Source organism: Cryptomeria japonica, chromosome 6, assembly GCF_030272615.1.
Source record: "Cryptomeria japonica chromosome 6, Sugi_1.0, whole genome shotgun sequence".
Classification (NCBI taxonomy): Eukaryota; Viridiplantae; Streptophyta; class Pinopsida; order Cupressales; family Cupressaceae; genus Cryptomeria; species Cryptomeria japonica.
Window position 1 is genome coordinate 455,948,790 of NC_081410.1, and position 23,883 is coordinate 455,972,672.

At 38.8% G+C, this 23,883-nt stretch overlaps 2 protein-coding genes across 2 annotated transcripts in view; one reads left to right on the forward strand and one right to left on the reverse strand.

Moving 5' to 3' along the window:
* LOC131051016 (ADP-ribosylation factor-like protein 2) overlaps window positions 1-23,883 on the reverse strand; it is a 139,588-nt gene that overhangs the window by 55,504 nt on the left and 60,201 nt on the right. The gene's annotated exons all lie outside the window — the stretch shown is intronic.
* On the forward strand, window positions 9,966-11,821 carry LOC131051013 (uncharacterized). The gene is made up of 2 exons (XM_057985351.2): window positions 9,966-10,207; window positions 10,332-11,821. The coding sequence occupies exon 2, from the start codon at window positions 10,340-10,342 to the stop codon at window positions 11,498-11,500; it is 1,161 nt and encodes a 386-aa protein (XP_057841334.1). The 5' UTR covers window positions 9,966-10,207; window positions 10,332-10,339; the 3' UTR covers window positions 11,501-11,821.

Below are 23,883 nucleotides of genomic sequence, written 5' to 3' on the forward strand. Positions count from 1 at the left end.
AGTGAAAATGTTCGGGACAGGGGCGCAGGCGCCACTGTCCTGATACTGCTCCTGAAACTGCTGTTTTGCACCCTGAAAAGCTGTCGGAAATGCTGAAACTTGTTGTCTGACAGAAGGACCAGGGCACCCAGCGCCCCTGTCCTGGCAAGACCAGGGGGCCTGTTGTGACGTTTTCACACATCGCCCCATTACAAATGGGGACCCATGTTTTTTGCTTTTTAGGGTTTGTTCTTTCGGTTTTTTAGGGTTTTGTTAGTTAGCCTTTGCATTTTTGAGTGCTGTCGGGGTGATCACATGGATAGCAAGTCCGGCTTGAGTGAGGTCCTGATCCTGAAATTTGGCTAAGTCTGGAATGTCCTGAAAAATTGGCTAAGTCTGAAAGTCCTGATCTTGAAATTTGGCTAAGTCTGGAATGTCCTGATCCTGAATTTGACTAAGTCTGGAAACTGAAAAAACCTCCAAAAACTAGATTTTGCAATATAACTCCTGGAGGTCTGAAACCACTCTCAAACATCCTGAAAGTATATATGGAATATAACTTAAAGTATAAGAAAACTGTAAACAAAAGGACAAGGCAAGAATGCAGATGCATACCCGGAGTTAAAATCTGAGTGAAAATGTTCGGGACAGGGGCGCAGGCGCCACTGTCCTGATACTGCTCCTGAAACTGCTGTTTTGCACCCTGAAAAGCTGTCGGAAATGCTGAAACTTGTTGTCTGACAGAAGGACCAGGGCACCCAGCGCCCCTGTCCTGGCAAGACCAGGGGGCCTGTTGTGACGTTTTCACACATCGCCCCATTACAAATGGGGACCCATGTTTTTTGCTTTTTAGGGTTTGTTCTTTCGGTTTTTTAGGGTTTTGTTAGTTAGCCTTTGCATTTTTGAGTGCTGTCGGGGTGATCACATGGATAGCAAGTCCGGCTTGAGTGAGGTCCTGATCCTGAAATTTGGCTAAGTCTGGAATGTCCTGAAAAATTGGCTAAGTCTGAAAGTCCTGATCTTGAAATTTGGCTAAGTCTGGAATGTCCTGATCCTGAATTTGACTAAGTCTGGAAACTGAAAAAACCTCCAAAAACTAGATTTTGCAATATAACTCCTGGAGGTCTGAAACCACTCTCAAACATCCTGAAAGTATATATGGAATATAACTTAAAGTATAAGAAAACTTATACTTAAATGTTATATTCCATAAAAATTATCCTGATAGAGAGTGCGAAAAGTCAAATTTCGCTCGTGTCCTTCTCCAAGGGTCCAGAGCGAAAAGCGCTCCTGTCCCTCTCCAAGGGACCAAGGCGAATCGCTCGTGTCCCTCACCAAGGGACCAGAGCGAATATGCTTAGTTGAGCCATTCCTGACCTTGTTTGGACGAATCGAGACATCAAAGGCATGGTGAAGGACGAAATGAGCATGATAGAGCATCCAGACTTGATCAAAAACAACGAAATGATGAAGTTTTTGCCTAGAGGGTCAAATTCGCTCCTGTCCCTCACTGAAGGACCAGAGCGAAATTCTTCATAAGGTACGATCTGGGCAAAGATCAAGTCAACTTTATGTTTGAAGGCAAGGAAGGAGGTGAAATGAACTCATTGAAGATAAATTGAAGATTACCAAATGCCATCAAAGGACCAAAATGCTTAAGTTCGCTCCTGTCCCTCAGGAAGGGACCAAAGCGATTTTTGTTATAGATGATTTTCTGGCTAAGTTACAATCAAACCCAAGGCATGGATCAATGGAATGGAATGTTACGAATCCGTTGAAGATAATTTTAGAGGTTAGCAATATGATGTGGAGCCTACAAGAGCAAGATCACTCCTGTCCCTCTCCAAGGGACCAGGGCGATATGATGATTATATTGCCGTTCCTCCAAATTCAAGACACTCCAAGACAAAGAACAAGGTGGCAAGGACATTTCGAAGCGTCCCAATCAAGCGCAAAGCATCAAAGATCGTCAACATTGAAGGATTTACATCAAGACTCCTAGTTCGCTCCTGTCCCTCAGGAAGGGACCAGAGCGAAATTCTCATAAAGGCCTAGATTTTTAAAGTTGATCATGTTTCAAGCGACCAAGGAGAATCAAGGGGACTTCATTTTACTCGTTGATAGCAATTACAAGTTGAAGAAGGCAAAGACAAGCTCAAAACGTTGAAGTTCACTCCTGTCCCTCAGGAAGGGACCAGAGCGATATACACCATATTTGCCAATTCATGCATAAATCACGTTAAGTCAAGGTTTTGCAAAGTGGTAAAAGGTCTAAGGTGTCTTTTGAAGACGATATACAAGAGTTTTGAACGTCAAAATGCTATCAATTGAGCTAAGGAACTTATATCGCTCCTGTCCTTTGGACAAGGACCAAAGCGATTTCTATTAAAACACTCATGCTCCTTCAAAATCAAGACAATGCAAGGGTGGGCAAGATCGAGGACGCCATTTGAAAGATAATGAACGAGGAACAAAGGTTGAAAGGTGGCAAATTCTAGCTAGAACACATGGATCGCTCCTGTCCCTCTCCAAGGGACCAGGGCGATATCACACCTTAAAGACATTCCTTCGCACAAACAAGTCAATCAAACTTGAAGGACCCAGCTAAAATGCCGATTTGAACGTAAGGATCAAGATTTTGGACGTCAAAAATGCAAGGATCAAGACCAAATTGATGGATCGCTCCTGTCCCTCAATCAGGGACCAGGGCGATGAGGTACGTATTATTTCATTTTCAAAAATTTGGCGCTCAAACACATTTCTTTAAATTTATTTTAAATGCTAAAATCGATGGATTGCAAATTTAATTAAAAATGGCATTTAAAATTTGCGCTTGATATCTATTAATTATTTTTGCCTTTATAAAAATCGAAATTTATTAATTTAAATAATAAAGGCATTTAATAATTAATTATTAATTAATAAAAAAATCAAATGGGGCGCTTGATTTAAAATTTGTTTCATTTTACAAGGGTCGGCCTTTTAAGTTTATTTTAAATTTGTCTTATTTACCAAAGTCGGCCTAAGATCAATATGAAGGTAAGCGCCTATAAAGGGGAGGTGGTTTATTCATTTCAAATCATCATTTAACATCCTTCATTAGCATGCGATTTAGAGAATACAAAGGAGGTGCGAAATTGTCATTCAAGAGGAGGGCGCAGACATCATCAAAGGAGTGCGAGCTTAGTCTCAAGTTGGGCGAACTTGCCAAAGACCACGTCAAAGATATCCTCAAGGGTGATGAATTGATAAAGGGATCGTTCATTTAAAGGAGATCACGTTGAAGCCATCTAATTTTGATTTTGCCTAGGCAAATTCCTTGTTTTGCATTCTAGAGTTAGCTCTCAACTGAGGTATGGCGATATTTGTTTTATTGATTTTGAATTTTGATCGTCATAGCCTTAAATTTTGAAATTTTGAATTCATAGCTCAATAGTCGTTTTTAGGAAATGATTAATAAAGAACTTATCATTAAGTTTCCTAAAATTTGCTCTCTAATTTATGTTATGTATTGCAAAATCATGGTACTAATTTTGAAATGTTGTGTAGGCATCAAATGGAGATCTCTTCAAGGAAAATCAGGTCTTCACCAGGACGATCTAGTAAGGACATGGGCAACCTCTTTCAATCCAACGTTCGAAGGCGAGGTACATCATCATCCTACACATCAAGGACACAAGGAGTTAGAACAAGGGCTCGTTGAAGAAGCAAATAATTCCAGATGAATTAATTAAAGCAAGCTTCTCAACAACATCAAGTTGAATATTTACCAAAGTTACAAGTGTCAGATGAGGTGGCATCCTAGTCATCACGTCTCCAATCAGTGAGGTCCATCTCAGCATGTCCAGATTCAATGTAATTAACTCATGGAAGGTGGCACAAACTCCGATGTACCTACCCTGGCTATCCATTGGTCGATTTTTCTAGAGAGGACATGTGTCCAAGCAATACAATTATTTCATTGGTCAAGCATTAAATGTTATGTAATGGTTGTAACAAACCCTTATTAGGGTTTTCATTGTTGAATCTTGGCCATTGATCTTGAATTGATCTAAGCCATCAAATTGTATTGTGGGCACTATATAAGCCCAGGCATTTCATTTGTAAAGGCTAATTAGCAATGGTTAGAGATAGTATGTAAATAATAGTTAGAATATAGTTGATAGAATAGCAATTAGAGTAGAATAGGAGGACAAGGCAAGAAATTGTTGCCATTGATTGTAAACAAACTCCATTTTCATTGAAGTAATGGTGAAGTGTGTCGTTTCTTGCAATTTGCATGGTTTCTTGTTGAGTCTTCAATCTTAGATGGTAGATGATTAGATGAATGGAGGAAATGTGATTGATTAATGGTGGAAATTCGTATATCCATACTACTAGCAGTTTGTTGATTGCAGACTTGCCTTGTGTAGTCAACTGGAATCGTTCAGCTTAAGCTCAATTTCAATTTGTTGCCTCTTCATTGATATGCATCAACTTGGATGGTATCTATGCCTGCGGTGATGATTTGAACATCATAAAGCTTCCCTTAGAAGATCGCACTAGTCTTGTGTAGATGTTCCATTGATGTCAAAACAAGATCTAGTTAGAGTTTCATCAAAAATCAAGTCATTGCTCCTACATTCTTAGTATTAGGATTAGATCCTCTCTTCGCCCTTATCCTTTTTTCATTTTTCAAGTCTAAGTTAGTCAGAGCCTGTGTTTCAGCAAAGCAGATCGGAAGTTCAATCATCAAATGTAAGTCCCCTTGTGATTCCAGCAAATCACATCATACCACGGCGAGCTTATCCACATGTAGAGACCCTACTAAAAGGAACCTTGGAGTCATCCTAACTGATCCTTTATGCGAATCTTCAGCAGTTAGAGACTATTTTCTCAAGAGAGGATAAGATGCCTTTAGGTATTTTATTCTGTGTATGATGGTGTACAAAATACACGTCAACAGGGCCCCACGCCCCTGTGCTAGTCTTTTGCCCTGAAAATTGGTGTGTAGCTCAATTTTTGTCTGCTTCTGCCGGATCTGCAACTTGCGGCGTAGTCCGAATCCCAAAATCTGCACTTATATCTGAAAAGGTACGGTGGGCGGCTATATAGGGTTTTGCCTTAGTCAAAGCCCCGCTTTGGTGATTTCCACCTCCACGAATAGCCAAGTTGTATTGTAAAAGTAGTGTGTGTGCAGACCTTGTGTGTGTGCAAGATCCTAAAATGCAAGTAAGCAAACTAGAGCAACCTAGAAAGTAAACCCTAATTGTTTGTAAATGATAATGTAAATGCTCCAAATCAAGATGCAAAGTGATCTAAAGCATGAATACAAATGATATAATGAGGCTTATGCAAAGACATGAAAACAACATGAAATCATACCCAACCCCAAGGGAGGGGTACAAGCCAATCTTCAGTCTGTGATCCCCTATTGCTCTTCAATGTCTTCAAAGCCCTAAATGGATGAATGAAATTGATGAATGCTTGATGGATGGATGTTGAATGTTGTTGAAGTCTTCAAAGATCTGCTCTTTCGCTGCATAGAAGGCCCCTGAAACCAAAAATTTGGATCCTTTCAAATGAAGAAAGAGAGCTCTTATATATGAAACCCTAGGTCTTAATTTCAACTTTTGGCCGACCTAGAGATTGAATCTCCCGCCAATTTCTTGGGGTTAAGCTTTATTTTATGATTGGATTGCGCTCCTAAAATTTCGAGAAAAATGTCCGGGACCGTGTGCACTCCGGGCGCCATGGTCCCGACAACTTTTCACCAAATTTTCAGGGCCGTCGGATATGATGATTTTAGAGAAAATCCCGAAGTTACAGCTGATTTCAAGATGTTTTGACCCCCAAAATCAAGCCCCCAAGTTCAAAATAGGACCTAATTAGGGTTTTTGATTAAATGATGTATTGGAGGAATAAAATAAAAGGGGCACACTTTAATGAAAAGGGCCCAACTTTATGATATGGGAGATGATAAAAATAGAACCTTAGACCTAATTAAGTGCTAAAGGGGAAATGCAATGCAAAATGCAAAATACGCCAAGGCGGGTGCTAAACCAAGTGTGAAATTGTACCACCCTAGCAAGTGCGTACAATTTACGACGCTACAGGAAGGCATTCTTCTTGGGCGAACTTTCTTCCCTTCACTATGCATGGCGGACTTTAGGTTGTTGGCCATCAACATAGGGCGGAGTTTGGTGCTAGGTCCAACATGGCGGACTTTAGAGTGGACTCCAACATGGCGGACATTAGTGTGACCTCAACGAGGCATAGGGCGAAGTTTTGAAACCACTCCCAAGGCGGACTTTGGAGGCTTCTCAAGGCATGGCGGAGTTTTGAAAGGTCTCCTTGAGGGCGGAGTTTTGAAACCATCACCAGGGGCAGACTTTGTCTACTCCACAATGCATGGCGAACTTTAGAGTGGCCTCAACACATGGAGGACTTTCATACTCCCTCTTCAAGGCGGACTTCAGAGTGGCCTCAACACATAGCGGACTTTCATACTCCCTCTTCTAGGCAGACTTCTCCATCGCTAGCATCTTGGGCGGAGTTTCTATCACCTGCCATAACACTCAACATCATCTATTAGCTAGAATTAGAAAATTTTGGGAAAATTTCAAAATTTCACAATTTAACCAAATTTAACCAGATTAACTTGAAATTTGAAATCCATACTCAGGCAAACCATCTAAAGCATCATGACCCCTAAAATGTAGGAAACTGGCTTTTTAGGTCAAAACTTGGAAATTTTGGATCACGGTCGAAGCAGGTCAGTGGTATCAGTGCAAACCCTAGGTCCCCATTCCGAAAAAGCAAAAAGCAGACATCCCTAAAAAATAGGGAAAACTTTCTAAAAATAGCCATACCGAGGATTGGGCTAAAAATACCAAAAACGAAACTTCCTTAAAAATAGGAAAAAGCAAAAAAGCAAACTTTCTAAAAATAGAAAGTTGTTCAAATTCATCCAAATCAATTGCGATCTTCGTCCTTTGGCCTTTCTAGGCACTTTGACGGTGTCCTAACTCTATAATCACTTGGTTTGCAAAAACTAACTTTCAATTTCTAGGACTCGAATTGTTCAAAACTCTGCAAGGCTTGACAAAACTGAAGCGGAAGGCCACCGGACACTAACAAAAACCCTAGAAGGCAGGAAAAGAGAGGGTCCCCATTTGCAATGGGGCGATGTGTGAAAAAGGTCACAAAACAACCTTAGATATCACTCAATTGAATTCTACAAACCACCAACACTTTCAAACACAACACTCAGCAGCCATAGTGATTGGTTGCGATTAGGAAAAGATAAGTTTGCGTTGGAAGGCGCAAACTTATAGTCGCCAACATCCGTCAAGCATAGCACCACATGAAGTCCTTCGCAAAAACACAAAAAGTTACGATCCACAATAAGAGGCTTCCACCCCGAAATACTTCCTTTGACGATAATCTTCCCAATATAAATGGTATCTGACTTATATTATTTATTCTGCCCTAGACAAGTGCATCACCATGCGTTAATCAATTCATCAAGCCTTTAGCCTGTGGCGGTGAAAATGTTATAATCCCCGATAATATAAGTCCACATAAATATTTACCCACACCATCAAGCATATATATGAGACTCTTAAAAGAGTCGGTTCAAGAATCCCTTGCCATACACCTCCAACCACGATTTCAGTGAAATGTTTGAAGCTCCACAAATAATATAGTCACTTGATTGTTATAAAGCCTGATAATCATATAAACATGAAGATATTGCAATACAAATATAGAGGCAAATCAATGGCACTATTATTTCTCTGAATAATGATATTTTCACCTCCAGAATATAAACTTGATATACCATACAATATTCAGAATATAATTTATTTGCAAATTTCTCTATTTCCGAAACAAACCTTTACAAATTTGTCTCCAATGGAGACTTTACAAATTTGGCCCAGCTGTGAACTCCCTCGTGAATCCACTCCTTTAGAAGAACCAGGTTTTCATCCAGCCCTTCCCTGTACTTCAAAAGGTTTTCGACTCTAGAAATATTAACTCGTTTATCAAATCCAAAGCATGCCCAATACATCATCATGATCCGCCTTATAAAGACCTCCAAGAAGAATCTAGAAGATAAGCCGACTTGCTGGAGAAATATATTTAATAAAGTGATAGTATAATAATATTTTATTATTTTATTATTGTTTATTTAAATTAATTAATATTAAGTCATCATTATTTTATTTATTTTGTTGACAACTTAATAAAAATCAATTTAATTATCACTTAAAAATTGGGGACATTACACACAAATTAAGAGAACTCGTAAACAAGGAGATCTCAAGTACAATTCCCTCAGCACAAACACCACAAAATATAACAGAAATGTCAAATATCACTGCAAAAAGATAAAAAAGATCACCGACTGCAACAGAGACATCAAATGACCCTTGCAAAAAGTAAAAAACACTCCAAAGAAAACTAATTAAAACTCTACAAATACTGGAACATATCCACGCACAATCCTGATGTGGTCTTTCACGCGGAGACAGAAAAGCATTACCAAGGAACAAAAATATTTACAAAGGTCTGCTTATCACTATTTATGTAGACTATGTTACAAGCAAATCTAACACAAAATATGGCAAGACCCTTTGGTGTGCAGTGCAGGTGTGCAAAGGAAGATCAGGAGGAATGCTTCGCAAGACTCTTTTCCTGATTCAAATGATCCATCAGCAAAGGAGGCAATAATAAAGGTTCTGGGAGCCAATGTTTGGGCTCAAGAGAGTGGACACATACATGATGGGGAGATTAATGCAAGGTTACTCAACCCCATAATACAAGTAGTGGGCAACACTATGGCTGGGGTGAGTGTTGGAAGAAGGTTTACAACTAAGGAATATTATGAAGCTGCCATTGTAAATGTTCATCAGGTGCAACTAAAGTCACACACGGGAGAATTAGCCTCCATCTTCAACCTGGAAGCTGAAGGCAAAAAAGGAAAGATGAAGACAGCATGGACCCTTTTTACGAAAGGGATTGTCAAACCCAATATGGAAGATCCGAATAATTTCTGGCTGAAAAAGAAGATCTATTTACTGTAGCTCAATTGGAAAGGATCTTGGAGCTCAATGGTGGAATGATCTTTCTGATCCACCAGCTGTAGATTTCTTTGTAATGTTTTTAATACTTTATCTATTATAATATAGGGTGCTATATATATATTTATTTTGTCCCATAATCAATCAGATGTAAAGTTTAAGGAAACTAGCTAGGGAGATGCAGTTTATCGGTTCCCTCAAACTAAGTAGACCACCCCAAGAGATGGAACTTGTCATAGTGGGATGTTCTTGCCACTTGTGGGTCAATGGGCGAGTTGGCATGGTTGGATGCCACATGCTCTTGGGCTTAGTTGGGCCGAGTAGTTTATTGGTGCCCTTTCGAGTTTTCCTACCGCACTAAACTATGATTGATTATGGGGTAGTTAGCTAGTAATAATGTTTATCATTCCATATAATGTATTTGTTTCCTGATCCATGTATTTATTCATTGATTCTTAAGTTTACTAATGATTACATGAAAATACTTTAGTATGTTATTGTTAAAGGATAAATTATATAGTTGGAATTGTTAATTCGGGCACAAGCAAGTTAATCCCAATTTGGGGACATTACAATTGGTATCAAAGCCTTGATCCTGCCAACTTGTAGGGTAAAGATAAATCAATGGATGCATTCTAGTCAATGAGAAGGGATCTAACAATATGTTTATTTGTGTGTATGCTTCGTGTCTGCATATATTTATGCTAAGTTGCAGGGTTCGCCCCTGGGAAGCCCTGGTACGGGTCCAGGTTCGACCGGGTCCGTGGTACGGGTCCGGTTCGACCTGGGTTCGACCAGGGTTCGTAAAACCCAGGGTGGGTTCGACCCGGGTCGAACCCAGTCGAACCCGGGCGGACCCAGTCGAACCCGCGTGGCTGGGCGGCCCAATAAGTTAAAAAACAAACCAAATTTTATTTTTTTTTCAATTCCGCCTTTAAAAAAGCGAAAATTATAACCTAAAAAACACTTCTAAAACATCTTATTGACACATTTCACCTCATTTGTGTTGCAAACAAATTTTTTATGAGAGCAGGTTGAAGAGAGGTTGAACAAAATTTGGCTTCCAAGATCAAAGAGGAGGAGTTGAAGACTGATTTTAGAAGCTTCAACAAGTGTTGCAGCATCATTTCCATACATTTTCAAGCTTCCATTGGCAGCAAGAGGTAGGTTTTTAAACATTTTTTTCCAACTATTTTTGTTTCACAAATTGTCAAACATGAAACTTGAATTTTTTTTCATTATTTAGTTTTTTGTTTTTGAATATGTTTATTTTATTTCTTGCCATAGGAACTAGAATGGCATCTACATCTTCCTCCATTGGCAATGAACAAGTAATTGCAAAACAAAGAAATGATCCAAATTCTCCCTTATGGAAATATGTGGACATTATAAAACAACTTCCGGGAGGTGGGGGATTCCGTTGGAAATGCCATGGATGTGATATTGAACGTAATAGTTCATATTATCGAGTGGTAGGCCATTTGTGTGGAATAAAAGGAAGAGGCATCAAAAAATGCCCTGGCAAAAATGGTAAACCTATACCAGATGAGATAGTGATGAAATATATTAGGGAGCATGAGGCGGCAGAAGAGAGGGAAGCCCGTAGATTGAACCAAACCGCATCAAAGAAAACAAGGGGAATGCAAGGCCCTTCTAATCCCAGTATTGTAGTAGAAGACCACCCCTTCTTTGCCACAAATGAACCTCAAAGTGAACCACCCTTGACACGTAAAAGAACAAAAGGGCCTTTAGAAACCGCATTCCAAAATGAGAGTAGAGACAATGCTGATCAAGATATAGTAAGGTGCATTTATGCAAATGGTTTGTCATTCAATGTTGTTCGCTCCCCATATTGGAAGCAAATGATAAAAAGTGTTAATGAGGCACCAAGAGGGTATAAGGGCCCCGGTTATGAGAAGGTACGTGGAACATTATTGGAGAAAGAGGTGAAGAGGGTTGAAGATGCATTGAAACCCATAAGGGATTCGTGGGTTGAGACAGGTGTAACAATTGTTTCAGATGGGTGGAAAGATGCTAAAAACCGTCCCTTGATCAATGTCATAGCGGTGTCCCCTAAAGGGGCAATGTTTTTGAGAGCTGTGGATTGTGAGGGCCAAATAAAAGATGGCGAATTTATTGCAGAAATTCTCATCTCTGCCATTGAGTCTGTGGGACCCCGCAATGTTGTCCAAGTCATAATGGACAATGCAAAAAATTGTAGAGCTGCTGGTTTGTTGGTTGAGCAACGCTATGATCACATCTTTTGGACACCTTGTGCGGTACATTCACTCAATCTTATGCTACAAAGGATTGGGCAAAAAATAAAATGGATCAGAGATGTGTATGCAGAGGCTGAGGACATCCAGATGTTCATCACAAACCACCACATGTCTCAAGGGATTTTTAGAACCTATTCGAATTTGGAGCTATTGAAGGTAAGTGAAATAGTAATTTAATTTTACATTTTCTGATTTTTTTGAATTTTCAATGTTAATAATATCATTGTGTAAGCTATATTGTGTATTCTTCTTTAAAGTTTGGCTTTATTTTTTAATAATTTGGCATTAATTTGTGTTATAGGTTGCTGAGACCCGTTTTGCATCAAACACAATCGTCTTAAGACGACTTGTGAAAGTTAGAGTGGCACTATGCAATATGGTGATCAGCACCAATTGGACTGTATGGAAGCAAAGTAGCACTGAGAGGGCAGGAAAAATTAGGGATAGAATATTGGATGAGAAATGGTGGGATCTTGTTACATATCTCCTAAGTATCACTGAGCCCATCATGAGTATGATTCGCTATACAGACATGGATAGGCCTTGCATAGGTGAGATTTATGATGGCATTGATTCAATGCTTGAAAAAATAAAGTTCACTATAAATGAAAAAGAGAATGATCCTCAGGAGAAATTCTTCAAAGAACTGGAATTAATTATTGTAGAGAGGTGGAATAAGATGACCACTCCTTTGCACCTTCTTGCCTATGCCTTGACACCTAAGTACTATAGCAATCAGTTTCTTGATAAACCAGGAAGGATTCCACCATGGAGAGATCTAGAAGTATCTGATGGGTATAAGGCAGCATTTCTTAGACTATATCCCGATGATGATTTGCGAGATGTTGTTACAAATGAGTTCATAGAATTTGCAAATGGGAATGGTCTAAGTGTTGATGCACTTCGTCATAGATCCAAGAAAGATGCTCATAGCTGGTGGTACTTCCATGGCACATGCTTCCAACACCTACAACCCCTCGCTATAAAAGTTTTATCACAAGTAAGTTTAATTAATTAAAATTTTTAATTTACAAGTTTTAGTTTATTTATAGTTTACTTTGTCTTCATAGGTTGCTAGTAATTTTATTTTTATTAATGTATAACTTTAATTGTTTACTTTGTCTTCATAGGTTGCTAGTTCATCTGCTTCAGAAAGAAATTGGAGCACATACTCTTTCATCCACTCAGTAAAGCGCAATAGGCTGCTATCAAAAAGAGCGGAGAATTTAGTATATGTGCATTCCAACCTACGTCTTCTTTCACACAAACAACATGACTACACACAAGGGGAAACAAAGATGTGGGATATAGAGCCAGAGCATACTGATTTGGATGCTCCTGGTTCTCAGCTTCTTGCATTGACACTTGATGACTTGGAAATTGAGCCAACTTATAGTGCAAGTGCAAGTGGCATTGGCTCATGTAATGTCAATGTCAATGAGGATGAGGAGGAGGAGGAGGAGGAGGATGAAGAATTAGATGATCCATTTGATGATTAAACTTTTAAGTTTATATTGTTGAAAGTTGAAACAATGATACTTGAATATTTTGTCATTTTGATATTAAACTTGATGTATATGATGCTATTATCAATTATGGTATGATCATGATGCTATGATTACAAGTTTATGTTTGTTTTGTTGTTCATATGATGCTATGTGACATGCATATTTTAATTCATGCTTATAGGCTTTGATATATATATATAATATATATATATATATAAATTTACATGTTTTTGTACTAACGAACCCAAACGAACCCAAACCCCTTTTCAAAATTTTGCCGTACCGGCGTACCGGGTTCTTCGAACCCGAACCAGAACCCGAACCCGAACCGGCAACTTAGTATTTATGTGTATGCTCCATGTTTGGTTCATACCTGATGTGTTTCCAGCATGTCTACTCCATGTGTGTCTATGCTTAACAATTATGAAAATGCTTGGTCTAAGATCTTTATTTTGTATTACCATTTCACCCTAGATAGCTATTCTAGGTATGGTCTATCATCAATCAAGAGGGACTCCTTGATTGGTCTAGAATCCGAGAATAACAAAATTGGACTGAAAAGATATAAATTCACTTTAAAAAAGAACATTGCATTTAAGGTCATAGATGTGTGTCATGCTTCTAATCCTCATCTTTCTATGTGTTAAGATCTCCCTTGCTTTAACAGAAAGATATATCCATGATATTGTGTAAATGTTGGGTCAACCAAATTAAATAAAGAATCCATATCTCCAAGCATCGGTTTGGGACCTTCATGATTTAGTTTATAGCAACCTACGTTGCTTGAGGACAAGCAATCTTGGGAAGGGCAGACTGTCATGCACCATCCTAATACCTGGTTGCAGCATTTATAAACCCTAGTCAAACCCTAGTCACCTCTTAATATAATCTAGGCAAATCAATGAATGCATGGGACCAACCTTAAGGAGGAAAAGATATTATAGAACAAATAAGGCAAACATATTAACATTACATTATAGATGGTCAACTTCCTCTTGTTGTATATTAATATTACATTACTATCTGTTTCGAGCCACATAAGCCACATGTTCATAGTAGAGATTTTAGCTTGCATCAGCAAAGGAGTAACCAAGTGAAGAGTGTTGAGTTCTCTTTTGAGCACATATCCAAGACCACCATCACATCTTCAACATAAGCTTATTAAGTTTACAAGACTTTTGCAGTTAGGCCAACACCATTTAGCTTATGTCCCATTGGGTATGCTCAAAAAGATTCTTGATTAGTTGAACCAAACTTTTGATGTTGCACCCATTGGTCCAAATTCACAACCCAAACGCTCAAACACAATTTCTTAAGGTTAAGCAACCTCCAGAATAAGTCAATTCCCTTAGTGCACTACTAATTCTTCTTGTGCTAAGATTGTCAATCATTAATTTTTGTAATTAGAACACAAAACACAGAATTTACCCTATTTTGCAATACATGTGATGAAAGCACAACTCATCTATATATAAAAGGTGAGAACTAACACTAAAGATAACACGTTGATCATCCACAAGTAAATAATGACCAAGAATTCAAAACACAATCACGTGGACCTTCTATGGCCAAAATATATCCTAGATTGTAGAATACATCTAAGAATGAAAAAAAAAATCTTAACAAAATCTGATTGCTCATATTGATCAATAAAACTACTAAGGATATTCCATATATTGGTCATCAAATTGCAAGCTTTTAGAAGAAACAGTAAGTATAGACTTGCCAAACAATTATCTTGACTTCTAATGTGTAGCACCATGAACATATGAGGAGAAATTGTTGGAATAAATAATATTCACTCATGCTTAAGTCCAACTAGGCATTTATCATTTAATATTTTAGGTTGCATTAATATTTGTAGCTGGATAGTTGTCAGTAGTTGGACTCTACCTAACCTCACATATGATTGAGACAAATGTCCATATCACGTAATCTCCTACCTACCACTCTTGCCCATTTATGAAAGGCTACTGTACATACTAAATTGTACAGCATCTCAAATTGATTCATCTCACTGGTGAGATATCTGTTTCTCTATTGTGAAGGTTATATTGCAGGTTATAGATTCTATGTGATGTCCCCTTCTTAGATTACTATTACTGATAAGTTTGCCTGGCAGTCATTATAAGGAGACAGGTCAGAAACTAGGACATACAATTGGGAATTAGGTTTACGGAACAACTGAATTTAATTATTCATCATAAAAGACTATATTTGTATTAATTAACACAGCGGAAGTCGTACGGAAGTATCCACAAAATACATCGATTACAAATACAAGAAACAGAAATAATATTGAACAATTGCCATTCCAGAATTAGTAAACATCAGTTTATTGTTCATACTCAATTCACTTTAACGCATTGAGAATTGAGTGGGGTAATCACATAGATTCAGTCTCCTAATTATTCTCCCAAACAGATTTATACTTTATCTTATAAATGCCCTGCATCTTTCCAAAGGACGATGGATGGTAATGGTGGTTCATCATGCCAGACCCAAACCCAGGAGCGGTCACTTGCCCTCCTGGCCTACTGGTTCATCTTTACACAGTAGGTGGGCTATTTAGGTGGGCAATCGACCCCACTACAGATCCCCCTCCTCTCAAAGAGCAGCCATATAATGATAAGTTATTACATATGATGTTATTGTGTTCTTTGTTCAGACTTTATCATTACCTTATTTATTATACTGGTGCAAGTTGTAAAAGATGCTTATTTTCAGTCTTTTAATCAGAATTATAAGATCTGTTAGAATCGCTTAAAGTTCTCCGTGATGGAGTATATTTTATACAGTTTGGAAATTGGTTTAAACATCGACAGAAATATCATTCTACAGACGTATTTATAGGGCTACAATTTTAACGTACCAATAATTTCATATCCTTTAGAATCTGAGTATGATGGCATACTTGGCAGTCGGTCTCCTGGCTGTAGTTGATTTCCTTTCCATATATTCCTCCGTGATCCCTTGTCCCCCTTTGATGTGTTTGTCTTATAGTATGTGGCGGGTCAAACTAAGGGTCACGTCTCTTTTTAGAAGAGATGTGATTACTTTATAGTTCGCTGCCCTTTTGTTTGTATTTGTTTTGGTCGTGTCTCTCTTCAGACGCATACCCAGTGCATTTAATATTATATTTATTACACATCCTATGCAATATTTACATTAATAATTATAGGTATGTGTTGTGACCATTTCACACATCGCCCCATTAAAATGGGGACCCCCTCTTTTTTGCTCAGTTTTGCCTGTTTCTCTCTCTGCTTTTAGGGTTTTGAGTAAGTGAGTGAGTCGTCTGGATTAGGGCTAAGCCTTAGGGTTTCCTTTTTAGTATTTTCAAGCCGAAGTCCAGTCATTTTTGGAAGTTTATTGAGCATCCTCGTATGAATTGCAATTTTGAAATAGGACGAGTCTGTCAGGATGTCAGGTGTGTCCGTCTGGGTCCAGTCAAGATTTTGAAAGCAAGTTCAAATTTTGCCTAAGTGTTAGTGATGGAATTGTGCAATTTTGTCCAGGTGAGTTTTGACCAAATTTTGGAAAGTTTGATAATTGACCCCTGGCCTTGGAGATGACCTAATAATGCCTTGTGAAGTGACTGAAAGCCTAAATTCTTGATATTTTGGCCTTTAGGGGTAAAATCGCTCTTGTCCTTCAGTCAGGGACCAGGGCGAAATTGGTATTTTATGCATCTTGATTATTAACTTGTTTCATTTGTCTTGTGCAGGGTCGCCAAGGGATGCAGTAGAACGCAAATTGAAGATCTTGAAGATTTTTGAGACTCAAAATGGCAAGTTTTTTAAGGTTTAAGGCCAAATCGCTTTTGTCCCTCTCCCAGGGACCAGGGTGAAATGGCTTACTTAGACCATATTTGGTCTTAGTTGATCAAATTAAAGCATCAAGGACGCAATAAGGGATGAAATCAACCTAATGGAGCATCCAGACTTAGTCATTTGCAATGAAAAGTTGAACATTTGACCTCAAGGACAAAAATCGCTCCTGTCCCTCACTGAAGGACCGGAGCTTGTTTCTCAAAGTTACACTGTCCTTGCAGGATCAAGACAATTTTTGGATTGGAAGAGGTCAAGGAGGGCATGTTTTGTCCATTGAATATAGTTTGAAGTAATTTGCAAGCAAGGAAATATGCTAAAATGACAAAATCGCTCCTGTCCCTCACTCAAGGACCGGAGCTTGAACACCAAGTTTGCCTTATTCTTGCAGGATTAAATGATTTCGCAATGTGGAAGAGATCAAGGAAGGTGCGTTTTGCCTATTGAATATAACTTGAATGGATCCCGAAAGAGAAAATTTACCCAAAAAGGCAAGTTCGCTCCTGTCCCTCTGTCAGGGACCAAGGCGAATTTTAAAGATAGCTCCTGTCCCTCTCCAAGGGACCAGAGCGATTTTCTCAAAGGACAAGTTTTGGACCAAAGAAAAGCGAATTTCAAGCTAGAGATGAATGAAGGGCGACCCAACCAATCCGTCAAAGATGAATTTTGAAAGTTGGCGAAACACAATTGAGCTAATAAATACAAAATCGCTCCTGTCCTTCAGTCAAGGACCAGGGCGAAATATACATTATCTAGCATTCCCTTCCGAATTTGGTTAAGTCCAAGCCAAAGGGCATGATGGTAAAGATGTTTGGAATGCCTCAAAAAAGAATGAAGTTGTAAATAACTCGAGAACTTGATGAAATTGCCCAAGGCGCTCCTGTCCCTCCCCAAGGGACCAGAGCGATTTTCTTAGAGGACAAGTTTTTGGTGAAGGTGAAGTGAGTTTTAGGTTTGAGGCAAATAAAAGAAGGCATAACCACTCTATTGAAGATAATTTTGAAGATTGCAAAGAGCAAGTGAAACCTATTTTGTCCTAGGCGCTCCTGTCCCTCTCCCAGGGACCAGAGCGATTTCCTCATAAGGCAAATTTCCCACAAAGTTAGAACAAGTTCCATGTTAAAGATGAGTGGGAGAAGCATAATGAATCCATTGAAGATAGTTTTAAACGTTGGCAAAGAAAGATTGAGCCTATAATTGCCAGATCGCTCCTGTCCCTCTCCAAGGGACCAGAGCGAAATCTTCAAGAGACATATAATGCTTGCATTGCGAAGTACTATTTCTTGCGTCCAGGACTCAAGGTACAAGCGAAAATGATATCCTACATTTAAAAGGCAATTTAAGGTTGATATGATCAAGGATTAGTACTAAAAGCAAAAAATCGCTCCTGTCCCTCACCAAGGGACCAGGGCGAAAATGGTCTAAAAGGCATTCATTTCAAAAAATTGAATGGATCAAACTCCAAGTTACGAATGAAGATCCCAGTTTGGACGTAAAGGAAGCGACTTTGAACGTGAAAATCAATCCAAGTTGGCTAAGGCGCTCCTGTCCCTCTCCCAGGGACCAGAGCGATGTGGTTAGTATCCCTTATATCTCTCATGTTTTGGCGCCAATAAATTTTGAAATGCATTAAATGCTAAAATTCGATAAACTTTGAAATATTTAATTAAAATGGCATTTAAAAAAATAGCACATAAGGCATTTAATAATTGATTTAGCCTTTTAAAAAATTGAAATTATTAATTACAAAGGCATTTAAATTAATTAATTATTAAATTAAATAAAAAGGAGAGCGCTTGGGGTTATATTTCCATATTTTTATAAAAGTCGGCCTCCATTTTATTTCAATTTTATTTATTTTTTGCCTTATTTCCAAAAGTCGGCCTATGTGCAATTAAGGAGGTGAGCGCCTATATAAGAGGGGTACTTTCAAGCATTTTAAACCATCATTCAAACATTGTTGCATGCGAATTTGGAAGAGCAACAAAAGAGGGAGCGAATTTTGATCCAAGGAAAGGAGCGAAATTTCCATCCAAGGTGGAGTGCGAACCTTGTTTGTGGTTAGAGTTGGAGCAAATTTTCCCTTAAGGCGTTGAAGACCCCAAGGTGGTGAAGTTGATAAAGGAGGCGCATTGGCTAGGAGAAGCTCACGTTGAAGACTCCAATCTCCATTTTTGCCCAGGCGAATTTCCTAATTTAGCATCTTTTTAGAGTTAGTTCTCAAGAAAGGTATGGCAAGATCTCCATTGTCCAAATTTTGAATTTTGAATCGTCCTAGCCTCAATTTTGAATTTTGAATTTTGAATCTTGAATTCCAAAATTGCATCATTATATTTAGGAAATGATAATTCAAAGATTTATCATGAGGTTTCCTAAATTCAATCTTTAATCTAGTCTATATTTCTATATTGCAAAATCTATTACTCATTAAGAAATGTTGTGTAGGTGTCACGATGGCGACCCCAAAGGCAGGAGCATCTACCAGTCGTCCAGCCCTCATGAAGGAAGATCAGAAGAACGAAGAATTGGAGACCAAGATCGTGTCTAAATGGAGCAACAATGGAGATACCAACTTGGGAAACTTCAGTGTGAAGAAGTTTCGAGAGGTCCCTTACATTGGCAAGCCATCACCTGTCGCAAGAAGAATAATTGAAAGTGGCATTATCAAGGCGGCCGGCTTCCCTCCAGCAATCCAGTGCCATGAGTTGATGATCGAGTGTGCTCGCCATTATGATCCACAGTCCAGATCGATCGTGTCCAAGGAAGGAAACACTTTGGCTTATCTTTCAGAGGAGGCTATCAGTGAAGCTCTTCACCTGCCCGAACATAAAGATATGATCTATAAAAGCTTAGAAGGAGCCAGGTCCATGTACGAAGATGATCCAGACACTTGCTTGAGCGTCATCAACAAGAATTGGTTACTCAAGAGTCGTCCTTGCCTGAGCAAGATTCCGAACACTCCACATAGGATCGACTTCTAGGAGGAGTATAGAGATTTGATAACATTACTCAACCGAGTTACAGGGGCTCCTCAAGCCTTCTATTTTGAGAAGTGGATGTTCTACTTCATCCAAGTGATAGTTCAAGGAAAAGGAACAATTCATTGGGCTAGAATGATTAGCCATTGCTTGGACGTGCAGTTAAGAAGACTAAAAGCTACCAAGTCTTTCTACATGAGTTCATACATCATATATGCCTTGATCAAGAGTTTTGAATATGCAGGACTACCTCACAGAGGAGTGATCGGAAGAGGGCCCGGGGAAGTCAGAGTTTGTGATTCCTATGTTCATTTGCACCATCCTCCAGGAAGTGACTACAAGTTGGTCAATGATACCTTCACGATGAACATCACCAGGACATTGCAAGGCGGGATTCACAATCGGCTATCTCAAGATGCACAAGAGCTTGTAAAGAGGTACGATGCTTGGTTCATCCAATTTCAGAAGTTTACATATATTAGAGTTCATGGATGTCCTTCACCTCCCTATATGTTGCCGAGATATCCGACAGACAGAATAGTGCTACTTGAGGTAACTAGACAGTTGGCAGCTTATGCGAAGGCATTCAGACACAGGCATGGAAATGGAGTTCCTGTTCCTATCATACTAGGAAATTCAGTTGAGGTATGTCCTAATGCTCTAGCCATGGATGATACAGAAAAGGAGTTAGCTTTATATTCATTTTCATTCTTTGCCATGAGAGAGAGTTTCGATCCTTATGGGTATATAGAAGAGACAGTCGGAAGGAAATACAGACATGAACCTCAGATAGAGGATTTTGTGATGAATCTCTCAGATGATCTTGAAGTGAAAAGAAAGATGCATTCCAGATTGCCTTTAGACTTCATCAGGAAATGCAAAATTTATAGAGTGGCCGACCAAGCTCAGGACAGTGGCAGACATCTCCAATCATCTTATGACCGAGAAAGCAAAGCAGTGAGGCTAGATTGGAATGAACCTGAAATTTTGGATCTAGATACCTTGATGGCTCCAATTTTGTCTTGTACTCGCAGATGGGTTGATGTGCAACATCAAAAGTTGAGAGAGCAGGGCATATCTATGACTTTTACTTTGGAGGAAAGGCCAGGCGAAGGAGGAGCAAGTGTGAGTGAAGGTAATCCTAATCCCAGAAACACAAGCGAAGGCAACCTTCGAAGCGTAAGTGAAGGCAATCCTCATCCTAGAGGATCGAAGAGGAAAGAGAGACCTGAAAAAAGAGAATCCTCCAAGAAGAAGCAAGAGGCCAATCGAGATCGTTCATTCGGCACATCTTCTCGACAAGAGAAGAGGACACTTGAAATGGAGGAATCTATGGAATCAATGGTACAGAACGATAAACATGAAGAAGGACAGGCACCTCAACGTTCGTCAAGTCAAGTCAATGAGTTACATGAAGACAAGAATGATGACGAAGCGACATCTCCTCTCAGAGAAGAAGAAACATTGCTTAAGGAGATACAAGTTAGAGAAACAAGATCTGCCATTCCAGATTGGTTGAAGGAGAGACTAACAAGGGTGATTGTGATTGAGGACAAAGATAATGTGATTGATTTAGAGAGCCTTGTTGGAAATTCTCAGGAAGTGACAGAAAAGAGGAAAGCTACTAAGATGTCCAAGATGATCAGAGATGAGACAAGATCCAGGAAATTACAGATAGCTACACCAGCAGTGGACAAGTATGTGAAATCCTTGCAGAAGAATATGATGTAGAGACATTTGAGCTCGGTCCACTCACAGCCGAGCAGACGTTGGATGATGCCACTGATTCATTTGAGGCACTTAAGGACAAGCTTAGAGAAGAAATGGAAAAGAATAGAAAGCTTGAGCGAGAGGTCAGTGCTTGGAGAGGCTACTTTAGCCATCTCAATCAGCCTTTGAGGCGTCAGGATCCAGCAGTATCTCCTGCACAGGCACTTCCCTTTGAATCAATTGGTGAGGCAGAGAGAGTTAGGAGTTTGGTCCAGCTTATGAGCTCTTGGATTGACAAATCCCATACAGTTGCTATTGAATTTGCAACAAGAATGATGCAGACTATTCATCGGGCTATTCAGGTTCTTGAGATCATCCACAACCTAGTGATAACTGTAGCTGCTTTTGCTCATACTAAGGATGTTATCATTCCTGTCCTACAAATAATCAGACAAACATCAAGGAAGGTCCTAGCACAAGAAAAGATAATGGATGGAGGACCTCATAGTTTACTTCAATGGTCAACTTTACTCCAGATGAAGGAAGTCCTTTTTGAGGACATCAGTAACAAATGCAATCAAGTTGAAGAGATTATCCATCCGATCCAGGACAAAGTGTTTGAAGTATTATGTACTATTCTTGGCAGGAGGATTGCAGTTGAGACAGATGTGGATTTGCAAGAATTAGAAGATAGAGTCAAGGCCATCTTTTGCAAAGATGAGAATGTTATTACAGATGAGCAACGGGATCAGATGTTTGCTACCATGCTCTTGATTGAGAAAATCAAGGAACTTGAACTTGGATGGGACGCTGCTCTTCTCAAGGCTTTTGATCAGGTCATCCACTTGGAAGAACGAATGAGGAATCTTCCCGAGATTCCAATTGCTGAGATCGAAGGAATCGTGTCTAGATTCATTGCATATGCTAAAAAAGAGCATTGGAAAGGGAATAAGATTCTAGAAGAAAGGTTGTTATAGATGATGTGGCACCTTAATTTTCATTGGTCTATGTCTCCTAGGTTTTTGTGCCAAATTTAATATTTGGCTATGCATTTAATATTGTTCAATAAAAAGGGGGCTATTTGTAATAAACCCTAATTAGGGTTTAGGTGTCATAATCTTGGCCATTGATCTTCTTCTGATCTGGACCGTTCATTGTAATTGAGGATGCTATTTATACCCTCATTCATTTTCATTTTGATAGAGATAGAGATAGATAGATATAGAATTCAGAGAGAGTAATAAGAAATAGTTAGAGTTTTGAGAAGCAAGTTATTTTGTAGCAAGATTGAGCTTTGAAGAAGGAATTTCAAACAATTGTTGTTTATGATAGCTTTGAGATCAATAAAATATTGAAGTTATGGTGTTTTATTGCAATTCTTGTGGTTATCTTCATGGTTGTTTACTCTCTTAAATCATTCTCAGTCAAAGTAGTATTTAAGTTTGAAGGACTAAGTGTTGGGCTTGATCTTTGGTGAGATTCATACTCCAAACCACTAGCTTCTTACTGATTGTAAGGACGCCTTGTGTGGTCGACTGGAAATATTTGGATTGCATAAACCTTCATTCATTATTGAGTCATTGATATGTACCTTCATGGTAGTACTTATGATTCTTGATGATTTGAAAAATCATTATTCACCTTAGAAGATCGCATCAGTTTCAGTAAAGTTGTAATTCCTTGGCGATACTGAAGTTGGTAGAATCTTACCAAGTCCTGCCCGCATTGAGTCATTCTTAGGATTAGATTAGAATTTATCTCTTGCAAACCCTCCCCTTTTGATTTTTTTTAGAATTCATTAGTATTAGGAAATCTTGGTCCTACAATTCGGATACGTAAGTCCCCTTGATGACACAGCAATCACAACGACCACTGGTGCTTATCCACACGTAGAGACCCTACATAAAAGAACATTGGAGTCACCCTGATTGATCCTTTTTTGCGACATCTTCAGCAATCATAGACTTTATTCAAGAGAGGATAAGGTACCTTTGGGTATTTTATTCTGTGTATGATTGTGTACAAAATACACGTCAATAGTATGTTAAGTATATTAATTTAAATTCAACAATAATTGTTAATGATCAACGCAATACTTATGATTTCATATTAATTAATATTCACTAATTAATCTAACACAATAAGGTTTGAACTGTTTTCTGAGTAGCGACATAAGTATTAAATGAATATCAGAAATTTAAATACATATATGCAAACATATTATGTACAATTAGCATAGGGACATGACATTCTAGGTTGGTTGATTTCTCCAACAAGGTACCAAAGCAATTTTCCTACGTTTCCTTTCATTGAGAATTTTCATAAGAGTTTTTGAGGTCAAAGTTTTGTCTACCATTTTGGTATTCGGACATTTGAAATTTTTTTAAAATTTTCTAAAGTCGCCTCAATATGGCAGATGTCTGGTTGCATTATTGGCTGCGATTGCTCCTTTGCTAGCAAGTGTAATCTCTTTTCGACAAGTTCAATTTCCTTGTTGGACGTGGTTTATGCAACTTATGGTGTTGTTTGTTATT